Source organism: Peromyscus maniculatus, chromosome 4, assembly GCF_049852395.1.
Source record: "Peromyscus maniculatus bairdii isolate BWxNUB_F1_BW_parent chromosome 4, HU_Pman_BW_mat_3.1, whole genome shotgun sequence".
In the NCBI taxonomy this organism is placed as follows: domain Eukaryota; kingdom Metazoa; phylum Chordata; class Mammalia; order Rodentia; family Cricetidae; genus Peromyscus; species Peromyscus maniculatus.
Window position 1 is genome coordinate 144,625,773 of NC_134855.1, and position 18,683 is coordinate 144,644,455.

Below are 18,683 nucleotides of genomic sequence, written 5' to 3' on the forward strand. Positions count from 1 at the left end.
TTGCCAAATATTCCCAGCTACTAACACCTATCTAGGTCCTTGAATATCCATTTTTTCCACTCAGCCTCATTTTATTGCCATGTCTTCTGATTATTTAGTCCCACACACCATCCCTACAACACTATGTTTTATTATAACCCAACCTTTGCTAGGTTATGTAGCAACAGCTGAGGAAGGTATTAAACCTTAGCCAATTCATCTACACCTTGACTAAAGACTGAGGTTAAGTATTTAGGATGAAATGACTTTAAAATGTCCAAACAATGAAAGGGTTGTAAGGTAATTCACTTATGGATTGCAGTCTTAACTGGGCATTTGGATGCATGGAAACTGTGAATCCAGTTATTCCTACAAGTTTGCACTATTCATTTTAACTTGGTTTCCACAGTATTCATTATACTTTACAAAATACAAAGCATTTTAGCTTATCCATGTCACTGTTTTTTCAAACCAACCACAAATGCTCCACCAATACGGTGAGGACTGATTGTTGGAAAGAATTTTAACCAGCAAATATCAAATAGTCTGCTAAGCACCTGTTAAAATATAATCACTTTTCAGCAGAAATGCAGCATATGCGCTTTTCCACTTTGAATAAGATAACTAAATTTCTAATCAAAGAAAGGCTACTTCTGTTTTCCAAACATTAAAGACCACCAAACCATATACACTAACACTAATCACGATGACCACTTCCAGAACACAGGATAACAAGATCCCAAGTACTAGGACCTACTTCTTGAGTTCAAATTCTAATCCTTTAGTTTCATTTATTTAAAAACCTATTAATTAGACAAAATCTTGTGACACTAACTACAAAGTCCCTTTTACTTTTAACTCAACTTATCAACGGGGCAGATAAAAAAACTTTGGTAGATTTGATTAACAGCACAAAATAAGGTTATCCAAACTGATTAATTTATTGCTGGTCTGAGGCTTGCCTTGTTTTACACTTCAGTGGGATTTACACTCTCTCCAGAAATGGCAGGTATCAACACTTACAGGGCCCTAATCGTGACCTATTCAATAAGGCAATCATCTTGGTAGCAAACTTTTATTTAACGAGCTTCATAAAAAGCCAACATAATTGAAAAATTGGGTTCTCCCTCTAAAGCCTGCAGTATCCAAAGCTTCTATCCAAAACAGTTAATTTAAAAATAAGCAAACAAAACAGAACCCTGCAGCAGATTCTGCTGCAATATTAAAAAAAAAAAAAAAATCTAAATGAGCTTAATCTTTACAAAAGTTATTTTAGGCTCAAAGGCTATAAAATCAAAATTATCTTAATTCTACAAAGAAGGGAGAGGGCGTCATACCACCATTTTAGAACCTCATCTGTTTCTCATTAAATTTGGCCACAAATTAAATTCCTGTGTTCCCCTTTCAGGACATCCTCTTGAAGAAGAGGCCAAGTACAAACTCGGAAGAGTAACTGCCTAAGCAAGTAGGAAAGTGTTCCGTTATAGTGTGCAAAGAACATAGAGTTCAGGGTTAATCTCTGGAACTTGATCTGGACCTTGAACGAGATCTAGAACGGGACCTGGAAGCTCTTTTTGGCGGAGGGGACATGGAACGAGCCTTTGAAGGTGGAGCAGGCTGAGGTGAATGGGATCGAGACTGGCTTCGGGATCTGGATTTTGACTTTATATCGCCTTTTCCATTTTCTTTGGGGGACCGAGAACGTGACCTACTTCGGGACTTCCCATACTCATCCTTAGATCTGCTTCTTGAGTGTGAATGGGAACCCCGATCAGACTTGGGCTTAGATTTGCTCTTTGATCTGGATTTCCTGCCTTTTGAGCGGGACCGGGATCGACCTTTGCTCCGCGACCTAGATCTGTGTAAGAAAAGCCAGATTTCTTTCAGTATCTTGTCAGAAAACACATGTACTCCACCAACAGGTAAAATTAAGAGACCCAACACCACATTATTTACCGGGAGCGACTTTTTGAGATACTTCGAGATCTACTGCGGCTACTCCTGCGACTCCTACTCCGTGACCGTCTTCTAGACCGTGATCTACACACAAGAGACAGTGACATTTTAATCTCTTTAAGAATGTATTTGTACTACTCAGCTGTGGCTGAAGTATCTGCTTACTACAACCAAGAAAAGCTGCAAGTTCAATTAAGCAACAATGAAAACTACAAGCCGCCCCAGCATCTCATGTTACCTGGATCTACTTCCAGAGTAAGAGCGCCTATGGCTTGTTCGTGGCTTATCTTCAATAAGCCTAATATTTCTGCCATTTATTTCTGTGCCATCCAGTTTATCCAAAGCACGCTTCATGTCGGAGTAGGATCTAAATTCAATTACACCCTCATTTGTGCGTTCTTTGTGGGCATCTGCATAAGTCACCTCTCCTGCTTGCCGCATGAAATCCTAAAACAGTAAGACTGATAAGCCCCAGGAATCTAAAGCACATCTATGTAGCACTAACTCTTAAGGAAATGACTGCCCACTGTCATTTAAACCCAGGCCATACCTTTAAGTCCTGCCAACTGCAGCGACTAGAAAGATTTTCTACAATAAGCCTGTATTCTGTACGAACAGGTGGTCCATATTTGTCTCTGCCAGAAGTTCTCCGACTGCTGTATCCACCTCCACCACCTTTATCACACGGAGGGAGTAATTAGATGCATTGCAATGACAGGTACACATGTTTTTGAAAGTTAGTACAAACATAGCAACGTTTATTACTGGAGTAGGACTTTGCTATTATACTGCTAAACCCTCGATACATTTGTGATTTGCCACAAATTAAATTAAGGGCAAGTCAAATAGACTAAATCCAACTAACCCTCTCCTACAATCTGTTAGAGAGTGACTGCTCCTTTATTCAATTTACCTCGCTAAGTTTTATTTTACAGAACATTGTAAAATATAAAACTTAACTGATTACATGCATTTCTACATTTTACAAAAATGTTTACTAGTTACACTAAGTACTTACATCACAGTGTGAGGTTTTTGGTGGTGGTTTGGCCACAAAACACGCAAGGTAACAGTCACCTAGTTCAGATTAACCAGTTTTGTCTAACCCTTGGAATCCTCACCATCACCCTGCGTCTAATGGCAAAAGGCTGCTGTCGTCATGGCTTCCGGTAAGGTCAGCCAAAGGGTCATAGGGCAAGGGTCACACAATGTATGGAAAAGCCAAGGCCAATCAGGAAAGGCAGTCATCTTAGCCTCAGTGGACACAGCCTCAGCCCCATTGGTCACTTTTAAATTGAAACATCAAGGACTTGTTAAAAAGTTTGAATTCAACATGCAACAATTTCAACAATAAACATTTCACATAACCAAAATCCCCCCAACCCCCTCCCAGTAACATGCCCCAACTAATTCAAATACAGCATAAAGCTTATTTACATTTACTTTGTGGTGCTCTACCACATTAGTTTAAAATGGCATTTTCTTTGGCCCTCGCCAAGTCTCCCACCTCCTAAGACTTATGCTTCAGGCCCCGCCCCTCTCCCCGCCCCCTGCCCCACCTCCACCCCAGCTTTCCTCGAAAACTTCCTCAACGCTAGCTAAAGCACTGACAGATAAGCAAGGGGGATAACTACAAATACGAGCAACCCTCGCTTTCAATGCGGGCAGAACCCACGTCAGTGCCAACGAGGGCCAACTGAAGCCACCCCTTCCAAACTTAGCCACCCGACCCAATCCCCGCGCTCCGGTGTCCCATGGCTACCCGAGCATGCGTGGAGGGAAGAGGGGCCCCGGGAAGACCCAGGGCCAACGACCCCCTGCCTCCGCGCCTGCCCGGGTTGGGGAGGTCCCACCCTGCACCCGCCCCCCACCCCACCCCCGCGACTGCACCCGCCGCCCGCTCCCGGTACCCAGGACGCGGAGCGCGCGGGGGTAGAACTCACTGCGGCTTCCGTAGCTGTAGCCGTCGCGGTCGCGGCGCGGGCCCCGGGCGTGCTCTACGATCACGCGCTCGCCGCACAGTTCCTTGCTGTTCAGCTCGTAAACGGCGTCGTCGGCGTCGCGGGAGTCCTCGAACTCCACGAAGCCGTACCTGGGGAGGGGCGGAGCGCGGGCCGCGCACCGGCGGCGGGCGTGTCGTTAGCCGGCGCCGCGCGCTCCCGCGGCCTCCCCCCCGCCCCGACCCGCGCGCGCGCGCTCGAGGCGCCGCCGCCATTTTGGAGGCCCTGCCACGCGGCGCCGCGGCCTTGGTCGGCTCGGTCCTTGGGGGGGCTTCCCTCCGCCGCGGGGCGCGGACCCCCAGACCCGACTCACCCATTTTTGAGGTCGATCTCGAGGAGGCGGCCGTAGCCGCTGAAAAAGCGCTGGATGTCCTTCTCGCGGACGTTGTAGCTCAGGCGCCCTATGTAGACGCGCGGCATGGCCGTGGCGGGCGGGGCTGGCTGAGGTGCGGCGGGCCGCGGGGCAGGGCTGCGGTGCGGGTGCGGGTGCGGGTGCGGGGACGGCGAAGGCCCGAACACGCGCCTCACACCGCAGCGGCGGCCGAGTCAGCCACACAATGGTGCGCGCGCGCGCGCCGGCCTACGCTATAAAGCGTCCGGGGGGGCGGGGCGCGGCGCGTGACGTCGGCGCGCAGCGCGTCCTCCTCCCGCGCCGCGGTCGGCTCCCGGGAGCGTGGCCCGGCCGCGGCGCGTGCGGGGCTGGGGCGCGAGCCGGCCTCGCTCCCGTCCTGCTCGCCTGGCGCTCGGTACCCGTCTCCGTGCACAGCCGAGACCGGGGGCCTTTGCCTGGTGGTGCCTTTTAAGAAACTTGCTCTCGTGCCCAAGCACGCGGAGAGCGGTCTCTGTTTCTCATTGGTTCCCAGGGCCGTCCGTCCAGGCCACTTTAGCCTCTGATTGGTTTCCTAAAAAAAAGAGGTTGCGCTTTCCCTTCAGCGGTTGGCTCGCACTGGTTTCGGTGGGAACGTGCTCTTCTTGGACCCGGTCAGTTCCTTAGTTTCTCAGCCGCGGGAGATCTGGCCGGGGAGATCGTCGTGACCAGCGGGGCAGGTGCTGTGTGGCGGCGGGTCTCGGTGACTTCCTTCGTTCTGCTCCGAACGCTGAAAGCTCTGAATCCCGCGCTCACCGCGACTGCTCACAAAGGGAGCGTGGCAGGGCCCCGCGCACCAACAGGCGGGTGCCCTGAAGGTTGAGTCAGACCTGGCGGTCCCCCAAGAACACCGAGCCCCTTCCCTAACCACATTTACCCTTAACCAGGTTGCCTCGGAAGGCACGGTATTTATGTGGCAGAAACACGCACTTAGGAGTTTATAACGCTGTAGAGCTAGATAAACAAGACACCCCCATTCCGGAGTAAATTTAACTATCGAGGAGCATGCCTTGGGGATACTCAGAAATTTACTAAAGTGCAGCAAAGGAGTGGCTGGAGAGGTTAGGAAACTGAAAGCATGGCATGGTGTGATGGAAGCTGGGAGAACAGACTGTCACTGAGTTACTACTACCTGCTCTCGAAGCAGGGCATCCTCAGTCTTTCCAGCTAAGGTGGGAAGGAGCGATTCCGTCCTCTAGGGACGGACAGGCAACGTTGATTGTAGCGAATGGGGGGTGAGTTAATACTAGTATCTAGTGGGGAGAGGTTCTTAAATAACGTTAGAAATATAAAAAATAGGGGCTGGAGAGATAGCTCAGAGGTTAAGAGCACTGCCTGTTCTTCCAGAGGTCCTGAGTTTAATTCCCAGCAACCACATGGTGGCTCACAACCATCTGTAATGAGATCTGGTGCCCTCTTCTGGCGTGCAGGCATGCATGCAGATAGACCACTACATAAATAAATAAATCTTTATATATATATATATATGTATATATAATACGGGTAGACAGCTTTTTAAAAAGAAAATACTCATGCAATGTAGTTACAGTGAATTCAACAAATAAATTTTCTCTTTATCAAATTGTTAATTTCTTTTATCCTTTTATCATCATCATCATTACTATTTGGTTTTTCGAGACAGTTTCTCTGTCTAGTTCTGCCTGTCCTGGAACTCCGTCTATAGACCAGGCTGGCCTTAACGCACAGAGATTCGCTTGCCTCTACCTACTAAGTGATGGATGGGATTAAAGGCTGTGCCACCACCGCCAGGTCAAATGGTCACTTTCTAAAAATGTGTTAGAACTTATTATTATTTGTGGGCTGGTGAGATGACCAAAGTAGGTAAAGGTGCCTGCTGCCAAGCTTGAGGACCTGAGTTTGATTCTAGAGACCATACTGTAGAAGGAAAAAAAAACCAACTCAAGATATCCTGTGACCTCCACATGTGTGTCATGTTCCCAATAAATAAATAAACGTGATAACACATTTAAATTCACTATTTGTAACAGCAAATACACACACACATACACACACATACATTTGTATATCTGGATTCCATGTGAGGAAAAAAGTCTTTGTCAGTTCATCCTATTACCATCCTTTGTTCCCTCCACATAGTGCCCTTTCTACATTCATGACCCCCCCCACACACACACCTAGTTTCTGAATATAAGAGCACACGTGGGATACTTTTCTACAGCACCTCGTTAGATGAGCAGCACTGTGGGGGCTTGTTGTGACTTAACTTGGTACTTTGGAGGAACAGTGTAAAGGTGAGGGCAAATGTGCGACATGAGGATTTATTATTTCCTGTTTAGTGGCTTATGGGGAGGGAAAAGGAGCTGAGCTGGGAGGATTGCCGTGGGTTCTAGATCAGCCTTGGTTATTGTGAGACATTGTCTTAACAACCAGGAAGGGAGGGGGCAATTGGGAAAGTGCTAGCCGCAGGAGCTTGAGGACCTGTGTTCGATCCCCTCCAGAAGAATGACACCTAAAGTGACCCTCAGCCCCCACACTTGATGCACATGTTCACAAGTGCACTCATACACTTTTGCACACATACACAAAACCAAAATGCCAAATAAAAATAAGAATTGGATGGAAACTCTTTACTGTGTTTCCTGTTTCTGCAGCTTTTGGACAGTCTAGTATGGAACATCAGAGCCTCCATACTGATGAGAACCAATTCCTACAGGTGTACCCCCCAGCTCCCATGCTCACCCATTGATTCTGTTCTCGAATCCCAACCAACGCAGCTACCCGAGAGCATTGTGTGGAATGGAGTGAATGTAACGGGCTGCTCTGGGCATACCATCCAGACCGGGAAGGTGTCTGTGACAAAGTTAGGAAGAATTACTAGTCAGGTAGGCTTCTGAGGTTTGTCTGACTGGGAGACAGGGCTAAGCATTGCCAAGCCAGTCCAAACCCTTGTTTAAAGACATCTGAGCCAGGTGTGGGGTGCACACCTGTAATGCCAGCAGGATCAGGCTTCCGAGCAAGAGGATCAGTCTACTTAGCAATGTACTGGGATATGGGTCGATGGTGAGAAGGGCATACTGCTCTTGCAGAGGCTCTAAGTTCATTTCCTAGAACAAAAGGCAAATGGCTCACAACTACCTGTAACTCTAGCTCCAGTGGGATCCAATGCCTCTGGCCCCTGTGGGCCTCTGCACACACAAGCACACACACTTTTAGATAAAAATAAATATTTATTAAAAATCATCTGTGCTCCTGTGCCCAAGAAGCTACTGATGATGGCTGGCATTGATGACAGATACACATCAGCCAGGAGCTGCACCACCAACTTGGGAAACTTTGTCAAGGCCACCTTTGATGTTATCTCTAAGACCTATAGTTACCTCACTCCTGACCTCTGGAAAGAGACCAAGTCTCCTTATCAGGAATTCACTGACCATCTTGTGAAAACCCACACCAGTCTCTGTTCAAAGGACCCAGGCTCCAGCTGTGGCCACCACATAAGGGTTTTTATACAAGAAAAATAAAGTATTAAGTCTGTTAAAAAAAAAAAAATCTCCAAATATGCCCCAGCACTCAGGAGGCAGAGGTAGGGCCATCTCTATGAGTTCGAGGGCAACTTGGTCTACATAGTGAGTTCCAGGTCACCCAGGGCTACATACTGAGATCCTTTCTCAACCAAACAAACATCCCTAAATAAAATAAAAATTTAAAACGTTTGTACAAGATCCATTTAGAGCTGGGTTCCTCAGACGGCACACTGCTGGCGTTCGGGGCCGATCATTTTTTGTCGTGGGCTGTCCTTTGTGCTGTGTGGCATTCAGCAGGCTGCCTGAGCTCCGCCCACTCAGTACCATTAGCTTCCTTCCATTTCCAGCGTGACTGAAAAAAGTCAAAAGTCTCAAGCCTTCAGATAGTGACAGATGCTGCCGAGGGACAGAATTGCCCCCATGTAAAGAACTGGTTCTGACTGGGAGGACTGGACCTGCTTCGCTTGTGTTTCTGTGGTTAAGGATTAACCGGGGTTTTCAATAAGATGTCACTGGAGGGTGAGGTTGCCTTGCCTAAGAGCAGATGTATGCTGAACTAGTTAAAGATGTGATATTATCTGGATATGCTGAGGGCATTTAATGGTTACAGTGTAAACATACAATTTTTGTCATACTAAACACACAAATCTGGACCTACAGCACCCAAGCCCATGCCTGGCAAAATGCTTCCAATATGAACTTATAAACAAGCTCTGTCAATGCTACATGGGAAAGCATGGGGGACTTGATAGACAAGTCCGAGAGTTGTTATAAGGAGGATGAAAACCCCAAGGAGAATGAGCTGCAGAGCAGATCCAAGCATCATGTTCGGAGAGTTCGATTCCTGTCTGTATACAATTTGTGTGCTGCTGGCGACTGAACCAGGGCTTGGTGACTCCTAGGCAAGTGCTCTTCTGCCAAGCTCTACCCTCAGCCATCAACTCCTCTGTACACACCTTAAGGCTGCTGTAGCAAAGGACCAGCGATTCAGTGGCTTAAAGCATTCCAAATCTGTTACCTTCAGGTCTGGAGATCAGAAGTCTGCTCTGGTTTCCAGGGCAAAAACAAGGGCGACGTTGTGACCTTGTCTTCTGGAGGCTCCAGGGGGAGAATCTATCCCTTTCTCCTTCTCCAGTGTCCGGAGGCTTTTTGCCTTCTCTGGCGTGTGGCTCCTGCCGTTTTCAAAGCTATTGACCTGATGGAATCTATTACACATGCCACTTGGACTCCAACGCCAGCTTCCCACTTGTCCCTCTCTGAGCCAGATCTCTCTCTGTGGACCCTGGTGATGACATTGGCCTCGTGGGCATAAATCAAGACAAACTCCCCACCCGAAGCTGCCTAAGGTAAAGGCCTCTGCAAAGTTCCCTTTGCTACGCAGGGTGACTTCCGGAGGTTCCAGGGATTAGGATGTAGACATCTTTAAGCGAGGGAACATTTTGCTTAGCATGGGAACTCTGAAACTGAGTCGAATTCAGGAAAAACAAGTAGGGGGTGGTGGCTAAGGAGGCAGAGGAAGAACCCAGCTCTCAAAAATGAGTATCACAGATGGTAGAAACAGGAAGGACTTCAAGGAACTAGTGATACTAAGTTCATAAGCTTTGATCCAGCAACCTCACACCTAGACATCTATGGGACGAATAAGAGATCCAGTTTGTCGACTGGAGTACAGTATGCTCGTCCCAGCTCTGGGATACTCTCTGTTAAAGAGAACACAGTTCATTCATTCACCAAATGGTGATTGTGTGAATTATTCTCACCATTGAGGATTCAACTATGCACAGGTCCCAGCAATCTAGAGCCTTAGCCACAACTGGTCCGCTACTTGTTTTGTAAATAAAGTTTTATTGGCATGCAGACACATCCATTCACTTACATAGGGTCTACGGCTTCTCTCAAGTTGTAAAAGTATTGCATAGTTATTGTGTTGGAGTAGTTGCTACCAAGGCTGGTCTGAAAAACTTTAAAAATTTATTTAATTAAATTAGTTAATTTTGGGGTCAGGATCTTACTATGTAGCCCTGGCTGGTCTGCCCTGGCTGGTCTGAACCTTGCTGTGTAGATCAGGCTAGCTTCAAACTCACAGAAATTCACCTGCCTCTGCTTCCTAGTTGCTGGGAATAAAGGTGTGTGCACCACCAAGTTCCACTTTATTTTTTAAAGATTTCTGTCTTTTAATTGTGCATGCGTGTGCACACGTGTGTATGTGTGTAGATGCCCATGGAGGCCAGAAGAGGCCATCATGTTCTCTGGAGCTGAAGTTGCAGGCAGTTATGAACAGTCTACTGTGGGTGCTGGAAACCGAACTCAGGTCTTCTGGAAGAGCAGCCAGCCCTCCTAACCACACGCCACCTCCCTTGAACATGCTAGGAGAGTGTACTGCACTGAGTCAGGAGAGTGCCTAGCCCGAATATGCTACTGTCTTTGATTCTGTATTGTTTAGTAACAAAACAAATGGCTTTAATATATACCTGAGACCAGTTTTGTAGACCACTTAGAATTCTGAAAACTCAAGCTCTTTTTATGACCATTTTTGTACAGGTGTTAGATGCCCGTGGTGCGGGGGGGCCCCCGTGTGTGTGTGTGTGTGTGTGTGTGTGTGTGTGTGTGTGTGCGCGCGCGCGCGCGCGCGCGCGCGCGCGCGCGTTGCATATGAACTCTGGGCATGGAGCTCCCCCAGGGCTTTGAGCATGCTAGACAAGCACTCTACTTTGGCCCTTTACTACTTTTTAACAGCAGTTGGACAGGTTCTATATACAGCTGTGCTCCATTAAATCTCACAGCCTTCCCTGCCCTTATTCCACCAGCTTCTCTCTTGAATGTGACAACATACACCCACCCCAGCCCCCTTTCATTGAACAGCTCTCCCTTTCTGGAACATTCTGTCTTCTGGCTTGCTTCCTGGCTTCTGCTTTCTGCTCAAAGTTACCAGGGGAGCCTCTTTATACCCATGCATCTTCCCCTGATTGTGTCCTCTTCCAGCCACGCCCCCCTGCACTCTGTCTCCTCTCCCAACCACGCCCTCTGAACTCTGCATTCTCTTCTGTTTTCTTTTTCCTTGTCACATTTACACCCCTTGTCACATTTACGGCAGCATCATCAGAGCACTGATGTCACGTTTCTTTCTCTGTTTTCAGTACCTAGATGAGCCAGAGGCACCCTGTGATGTCTCAGCAAGTGGGACGCCATTCTGGGCTTTTCAGAACCCAGGGCATGGAAGTCTGCAAGAGAGTCTCACACGTCCATGAATTCATTGGGATATGCAGGTGGGAGGAGATTTTCCAACTTCTGTTGTGGTCACCTGTTTGCAATGCTCGGATGCCCTGGAGGGAATGATAAAGATCTGCAGGAATGCCCTCTCTCCTCCCTTCTAAAACACATCTGAAGAGAAAATTCAGGTTTGGCGAGGAAGCCATGGAGCAGTCAGATATCATTCCTTGAATTGTAAATTTTTTTACAGTGGCCTTGGGGTTCAAAAGTGCACATAATCTCTTCTGCTACCCAAATCTGGAAGTGGTCATTCCATGGCTGAGACATTCCACATTCTGCAGAGATGAGTTCACAAGCTTGCAAGGGAAAGTGCTGGAAATGCAGAACAGCATTATGGGCAAATCCCTTGTGATGGCTATTCTTGATTGTCAACTTGACTATGACTGGAATGAACTATAATCCAGAAATGGAGGGCACTCTTGTGATCCGGATCTTGAGACGAGAAGACAACATGCCTTTGATCTGGATCTTGAGGCTAGAAGGGACACTCCTTTAAACCAGATCTGGAGGCTGGATGGCACACCTTTAGTCTGGCCACACCTTCTGGGGGAAGCCTATGTAAGGACAGTGGGAGAAGGAAGGGTCTGTTCTTCACCTGCTGGCCCTCGCCTGGTCAGCACATCCATTCCTTCTTCAGGATCCCAGCAGACCGGCTGAGACACCCAGCCTTGTGGGACCGAGCAGCTACTAGATTCTTGGACTTTCCATTCATAACTAGCCATAGTTGGAATGCAGCCTGTAAGCCATTTTAATAAATTCATATATATATATATTCTGTATGAATCCCCCCATATATATAATATATATATATGTATTGTGTATATTCATTCTGTAAGTTCTGTGATTCTAGAGAACTCTGACTAATACACCCTTCAAGCTGGAAAACATGTGATGTCAACCCCCCAGTAGAGTGGAGGATTGAACTGTGGAATATTCACCCTAGGCACCACCCACCACACAACAGTGAGGCTGAGCCACAGTGATGCAGAGGGGAAACAGCGCCACCCCTCCCCCCACAGTGTTATTTCACAAACGCACAAACAAGAAATCTGCAAGACTGAGGAAGGGTGCTGAAGGCAGGAAGGCACCTTCGGTCTGGTCGGGAGTGGCTGGAAGAGGCCTGCAGGGCTTCCGGGGTTCTGGTCCTGGTCCAGTCTGCCAGGTGCGGATTACACAAGTAAGTTCTGCTCACAGACATCCCTTACTTGTTTACTTATGATTTGAATATTTTCTCTCTCTCTCTCTCTCTCTCTCTCTCTCTCTCTCTCTCTCTCTCTCTCTCTCTCTCTCTCCTCTCTCTCTCTCCTCTGGAATCTCAAGAAAAATTCCAGTCTGGGTATGTGTGTCTATGATCACAGTTCTTAGGAGGCTGAGTCAGGATCACCAGGAGTTTGAACCTAGCCTGGACTATGCAGTGAGTTTTAGGCAGCTGAGACACAGAGTAAGATAATAAACTGCTTCAAAATAAACTAAAAAAACCAACCAAACAACCAAACAAAAAGAACAAAAAATCAGATTACTTGTGATGAAACCCTTGGGATTGTTCTGGGTGTCTGATCACGAATGTCAATTTATCTGAATCAATCATTTGCTTTGTTTTTGTATTCCAGTTAGAAGCGAAGACTGGCTCTGAAAATATGCCTTTGTCGCCACCAAGTGGCTGCATATGGGATTGCAGTAGTAGAGAAATTACGTGGGTTTCGAATAAAACTCAGAGTCGGAAAGGTTTTGAAGTTCTGAAATTGAAATCTGGTTGTCCGATCTCTTATTCCTCTGAGGAATTCATGCCGTTGCTTGAAAGGTCATTTCTGGACATTTCGCTGTCTGTAAATTATTCTTTATATAAATAGACCACTGTCTCCAATTGTTACCTCTGTGGGTCCTAGTGTGCCCAAAGCTGTGCAGATAACATCTGTTTACCACAAACAAATCTTCCAGATGTTTGGGCTCAGCACTCAGACCCTCTTTTTAAATGTCCTTTCTTGTTGCCCACTGTCCTCCCAATTATTTCTCCTTTGACCCGATTTCAAGTCCGTTTTTTTTTTTTTCCCCCACGTTGGCTGCTATCACGTATGTATGGCATCTCTGATGTGACCCTCAGGCCTCAACCCTCCTACACTTATGTGGGTGTGACTGCTGCTGCTGGAGCTATGCTGTCCACTACTCAGAGCCACTAACCAGCATAGATGGCAGCTGGTGTTCAAACTCTTCCCTTGGCCAGACAGTTGTTCAATGGCCTAAACAGAGATCAAGATGTCACCAGAGTAGCTGGCTGTAGCCCAGAAGCTTCATTTTAGAGTTGTAGATGATTAGGTGGCAGGTTTAGAAGTAGGTCCTTGTGGGTAGTAGGCTCAGGATCATTGTTCAGGGTTGACAGAGATGCTGAAGGCGAATGTCTTAGTTGGACATGTATCCAGGGAAGAGCACAAAGGTGCAGGAGAAATGAGAACACTCTAACCAAGTGCCTTAGAGGAGGAAAGGGTTAATTTCACCTTGTGGATTACACTTCATCACTGAGGGACATCAGGGTAGAAACTCAAAGGCAGGCTTGCTTGCCTTCCCATACAACGTTATTTCTGACTGAGGAACCCACTGCACAGTCAAGGAAGTACAGCAGGTGTGGTGGTGGGTGAGAAAATGGCCCCCAAGGGGAGTGGCACTATTAGGAGGTGTGGCCTTGTTGGAGTAGGTGTGGTGTTTTTTTTTTTTTTAATTATTTTTTTATTTTTTTAAAGACAGGGTTTCTCTGTGTAACAACCCTGGCTGTCCTGAAGCTCACTCTGTAGCCCAGGCTGGCCTCGAACTCACAGAGATCTGCCTGCCTCTGCCTCCCAGTGCTGGGATTAAAGACGTGCACCACCACCGCCCAGCTGGTATGGTGTTTTTGGAGGAAGTGTGTCACTGTAGAGGCAGGCTTTGAGGTTTCATACATGGTCAAGCCAAGTCCAGTGAGTCAGACCATTTCCTGTTGCCTTCGGATCAAGAGGTAGAACTCTCAGCTACTTCCCCAGCACCATGTCTGCCTGCATGCTGCCTTGCTTCCCATCATGACGATAATGGACTGAACCCCTGAACTGTAAGCGAGCCACCCCAATGAAATGTTTTCCTTTATAAAAATTGCTATGATCATGGAGTCTCTTCACAGCACTTGGAACCCTAAGACAGCAGAAACTATGAAGGATGCTGCATGCTAGCTGGCTTACAGACTCATGCCTGGCTAGCTTCTTCCAGGACCACCTGCCTATGGAATGGTGTTTCCCAGAGTGGGCAGGGCCCTTCTACATCAATGAACCGTCAAGACAACCCTCCACAGCCCAATCTGAGCAGGGCAATCCCTCAACTGAGACTCCCTTCTCCGATGACTCTCGGCTGCGTCAAGTGGACAGGTAAAGCTAACTAGGACAGGAAGCAGCAGACAGCATGTCTGACACCATCAGCACTCACTTCCACAGCCCTCTCCCAAGGTTGCAAAAGCCGTGAATGATGGCTGGTCACAGGAAACGGCAAGTCGGGCAGGGAGCTCCAGGGATGAAACTTCCTTGAATTGATGCCCACCCTGGGGTGGGCTTTTTGCTTTTGGTAACGGAGCCTACATTGAATCACATACATTCCTGCAAGTAACTCTTCACCTATGCTTATGTAAGTAAAGATAGATTTGGGTGGACTAGTTTCTTTGGTTGGCCTTTGGCGCTCCGTTTGAGTGACTAGACCCTTGTTCATGTCTCCCCATGAAAAACCACACAATGGCCAGTGATGAGTAAGTGTCCTGAAAGCATGTACTGATGGGTTAGCTGGAATGGATAGACTGGGGAAAATTTTGTTTCTCTCTTTGGTGGGGTGTGGTGGGGAGAAAATGTCCCTTACTTTTTATTTTCTTCTAGTGCCAGCATGTATGTAATAGGAAACATTTGCTGAAGGAATAGAGCTGTGGGATATTATTTTAACTATGTAAAGTTGTGTTACCTTTGTTAATGTTGTGGAATATTACTCTATGTAAAATTGTGTTAGCTTTGTTTGTGCTGCATTTGTTCAATGATGTAAAGATGGGTTGCATTTGTTTCACCTTGCCTGCCTAAGGCACCTGATTGGTCTAATAAAGAACTAAACAGCCAATAGCTAGGCAGAGGAGGGACAGGCGGGGCTGGCAGGCAGAGAGAATAAATAGGATGAGAAATCTAGGAGGACGAGGGAGAAAGAGAAGGAGATGCCCGAGGCCAGCCAGCAGCCAGACACAGAAGAAACAGGAAAAGTAGGACATACAGAAAGAAAAGGTAAAAAACCCCAAGGCAAAACATGGATGAAGAGAAATAGGTTAATTTCAGTTAAAGAAAAAAAAAGTTAGCCAGAAACGAGCATAAGCTAAGGCCAAGCATTCATCACTAATAATAAAATCTCTGTGTCATGATTTGGGGCTGGTTGGTGGCCCCAAAGAAAAAGCCTGCTACAGAGAGAAGCCCATGCCATTGGGAGAGAATAGCTCTGGAGTTCAAATCCACTTACCGTATCCTCCATTTGTCTTCTGGACTTAATAATAAGACTCACCATGTAAGGTGGTGCAGGCACTGATGGAGACCATGGTTCAGGAGTATGTGTGCTGAGAAATACTTCTAAAGAGAAGCGCGAGTCAACTCTCTTCTGTCATTGTTTAACCCCATGGCCTTTACACCTTAGCTCCTCTGCACAGAAGACCATTTCTTACCTCTTCCACTCTGCACAAGCAGCTTTTTCTGGCCCCTCTGGGGCTCTGGGAGGGCACCAGGAGAAGAAGTGTATAAAGAAGGTCAGGGGAGAGCCAAGCTCCCTGCTCTGAATTCAGGGCCAGGCTGGCTGTAACCGCAAACTATCAGCCATTGCCCCAAGGGCTCTGAGTTGGCTGTAAAGAATTAATGGCCAGGAAAGGTGTCTGCCAATTATTTTTGCACTCAAGGTGCAGAGATTGTAGACACTCAGTAGAGCTCATCTCAGATACAGGCTGGCTCCCAGTGCTGGCTGGCAATCACCCAGGAGACATCCATCTCTGGAGAGCTCTGGGAGTCAGGGTCTCGCCTATTAGGGGATGCTCAGACTCTATACACGTGCAGGTCTCCATGTTTCTCACAGAAAGCTGCCTGAGCTGGTTGCTTTGTGGTGGTTGGTCAAAGAGATCCTCTGTCCCTGTCTGATTCCTCCGATGCTTCCCTGGCTTCAGCATGATTTGGGGTTGCAGAGCAGATGCAGCAAAGAGCATCAGCGGTAGCAGCGAGGTTACGGGACAGCAGTCACCAAGGCAGATGGGTCAGCGGAGAAGGCTTTGACTTTTTCACCAGCTTGGACGATGTACTCAGTCTTCACGGAGCCCTCTGGTGTCCACTGATGGAATGTGACACCAGACAGTAGTCAGGCGGCCAGTGTGCAAACACTGTCAGCATCCTGGGCAGCCGCCAGGAAGTAAGAATCCAGTTTCTTCTGTGATGGCAAGCGCTTCCCGGTTGTGGACGTTGCCATTGGCACAGATCTACCTTGCTGGATGGTCAGCTCAGAGGAGAAGGGATATTCACCAGCTTGGCTTCGCTGTTTCCACTTTGTCTCTATCAGCTGCATACCACTCAGAATTTCAATGGTGCCTATGGAGATGGTAGTGGTGAGGCCTACAGGCTGGAGGAAGGAGGTCTTCCACACCAATGTTTTGGGCCGGCACAATGACCTCACATGGGGCAATGACACCAGTGTGGACAACAGTTGCTACCTTATTGGCCAAAAGCACGTCCCTGATTTCAGTGAGGTCCTCCTTGGTGGACAAGAAGCTCCCCTGCTCTCAGATACAAAGCAACAATTTCTCCAGAGCTGGATTATTTTTCAGATGTCCTGTGCAGGCATGGTACACCAGGGCTGTGCTGGTTAATCTCAATGGCCAACTTGACAGGATCCAGAATCACCCACGAGATAATCCTCAGGGCATACTGCTTGTTGGTTATCTAAATTAAGGTTAGCTTCTAAGAATCTAAGGATTATCTTGATCACGTTGATTGATGTGGGAAGACCTGCCCATTGTGGGTGCCACCATTCCCTCTGCTTAGGTTCTGGAATGTATAAAAAGGAGAAATGGAGCGGGGCACATACATGCATTCATTCCTCTCTGCTTTTTGACTACAGATGCAATGTGACCAGCTCCCTCAAGCTCCTGCTGCTGTGACTTCCCTGTCATGATGGCGATGGACTGTAAGCTGCTGCTGTGACTTCATGACGGCGATGGACTATAAGCTGCTGCTGTGACTTCATGATGGTGATGGACTGTAAACTGCTGCTGTGAGTTAGACCCTTTCTCCCCTGAGTTGCTTTTGTCGTGTGATTTTGTCACAGGAACAGAAACATAACCAGCACAATGGTGTTCTTGCCCCACGAGCACCATAGCCTTCCCCCTAGGGACATGCAGACCTGCTGCACCTGTCAGGAGGCCACACTGTCTGTCCCAACAGTGGAACATTTTGGATACTCATCCACAAGTTGGATGATCTTAAGGAAGTAGCTGTATTTCCAGCTTCCACCCCCTGCCCCCATCATTGTTAAACCCTGCTTGGAAATCATGAGAGTGTATTAGGGATTGCCGAGCATGAAGTTTAAAGATCATGTCAGGTTAATTAGGATGCTTGGCAAGAGGCAGAATATTCTTCTTTTTTCCCCATGAAGAAGAGGGCCAGGAAAGTGAAGAATGAACATATGTCTTGGTTTGGATTGTTCTAGAAGTAGGTCAAGGATTCAAGTGTATTCAAAGGTCTGGGAGGTATCCCAAGAAACCCTTCGATGGGAAGGAAAGTAAGATGGGGAGGGGGTCCAGCAAGCTGGTGTATTAACAATCCACTTAAACTGTGGGTGACTGAAATCTCACCCGGGGACTCTGGGAAAGGAATCTTGAAATTCTATCTTGAAATCATCCCATCTGAGATATTGTCCTGAGTGTCATTAGTTGAGGACTCTTTCAGGTGTGTTCATCACCTTGCCCTTCTAGCCTATTTCGTTTGGGGGTTCAAAAAAGTCCTCACACAGGAAACACATTGTTGACAGCTGGTGTGCCCAGGAAACAGGAAGGCCTGGGAGATGAGCCAGGAGAGTCTGTCATACCATGGTTTGAAGGTCGACTCTTATTGGTTGTAGTATTAAGGCAACCCCATGAAGTTAAAAGGGAGGTTTATTTTGTGGGGTAACTTACAAGTAAAGGGATAGGTTACAGGGTCCAGGAAAGGTGTAGCACAGTCCAGCAGTGTTCTCTGGAGCGTCCAGGATCCAGAAACCAAGAGAGCCGGAACATCGGATCTCGGGTCTTAAGGGCTCCTGTCTTGGCCCCATCTTATAGGCATGACAGTCACCGAAGCCTCAATGGGGGTAGTCCTTCCAGGTCAAAGCTGGAACAGCTACCCACTCCAGACTCTGGCCCAGGCACTGAGCACCTGTGATCTTACTTTACCTACATGTGTATCCAAAGCCGAATCTTGGTTGATTCTCTCTCCCTAGACCTATTCTTCAGCAATGAGGTTGGGGAGGTTAACTCAATATTTTACCCTCAGGCAAAATTTAAGGGGGCATTAAAACAAATACACAAAGCTGGGCGTCGTGGCGCACGCCTTTAAT

At 47.5% G+C, this 18,683-nt stretch overlaps 1 protein-coding gene and 1 pseudogene across 1 annotated transcript; both read right to left on the reverse strand.

Annotated features, from left to right (window-relative positions):
- Positions 1-896: 896 nt before the first annotated feature.
- On the reverse strand, positions 897-4,600 carry Srsf6 (serine and arginine rich splicing factor 6). Its single transcript, XM_076571221.1, has 6 exons — positions 4,249-4,600; positions 3,879-4,027; positions 2,486-2,610; positions 2,174-2,382; positions 1,936-2,019; positions 897-1,837 (listed from the first exon to the last, which is right to left on the reverse strand). The coding sequence occupies exons 1-6, from the start codon at positions 4,353-4,355 to the stop codon at positions 1,492-1,494; spliced, it is 1,020 nt and encodes a 339-aa protein (XP_076427336.1). The 5' UTR covers positions 4,356-4,600; the 3' UTR covers positions 897-1,491.
- Positions 4,460-17,615, reverse strand: LOC143272662 (large ribosomal subunit protein uL10-like; annotated as a pseudogene).
- Positions 17,616-18,683: the final 1,068 nt, after the last annotated feature.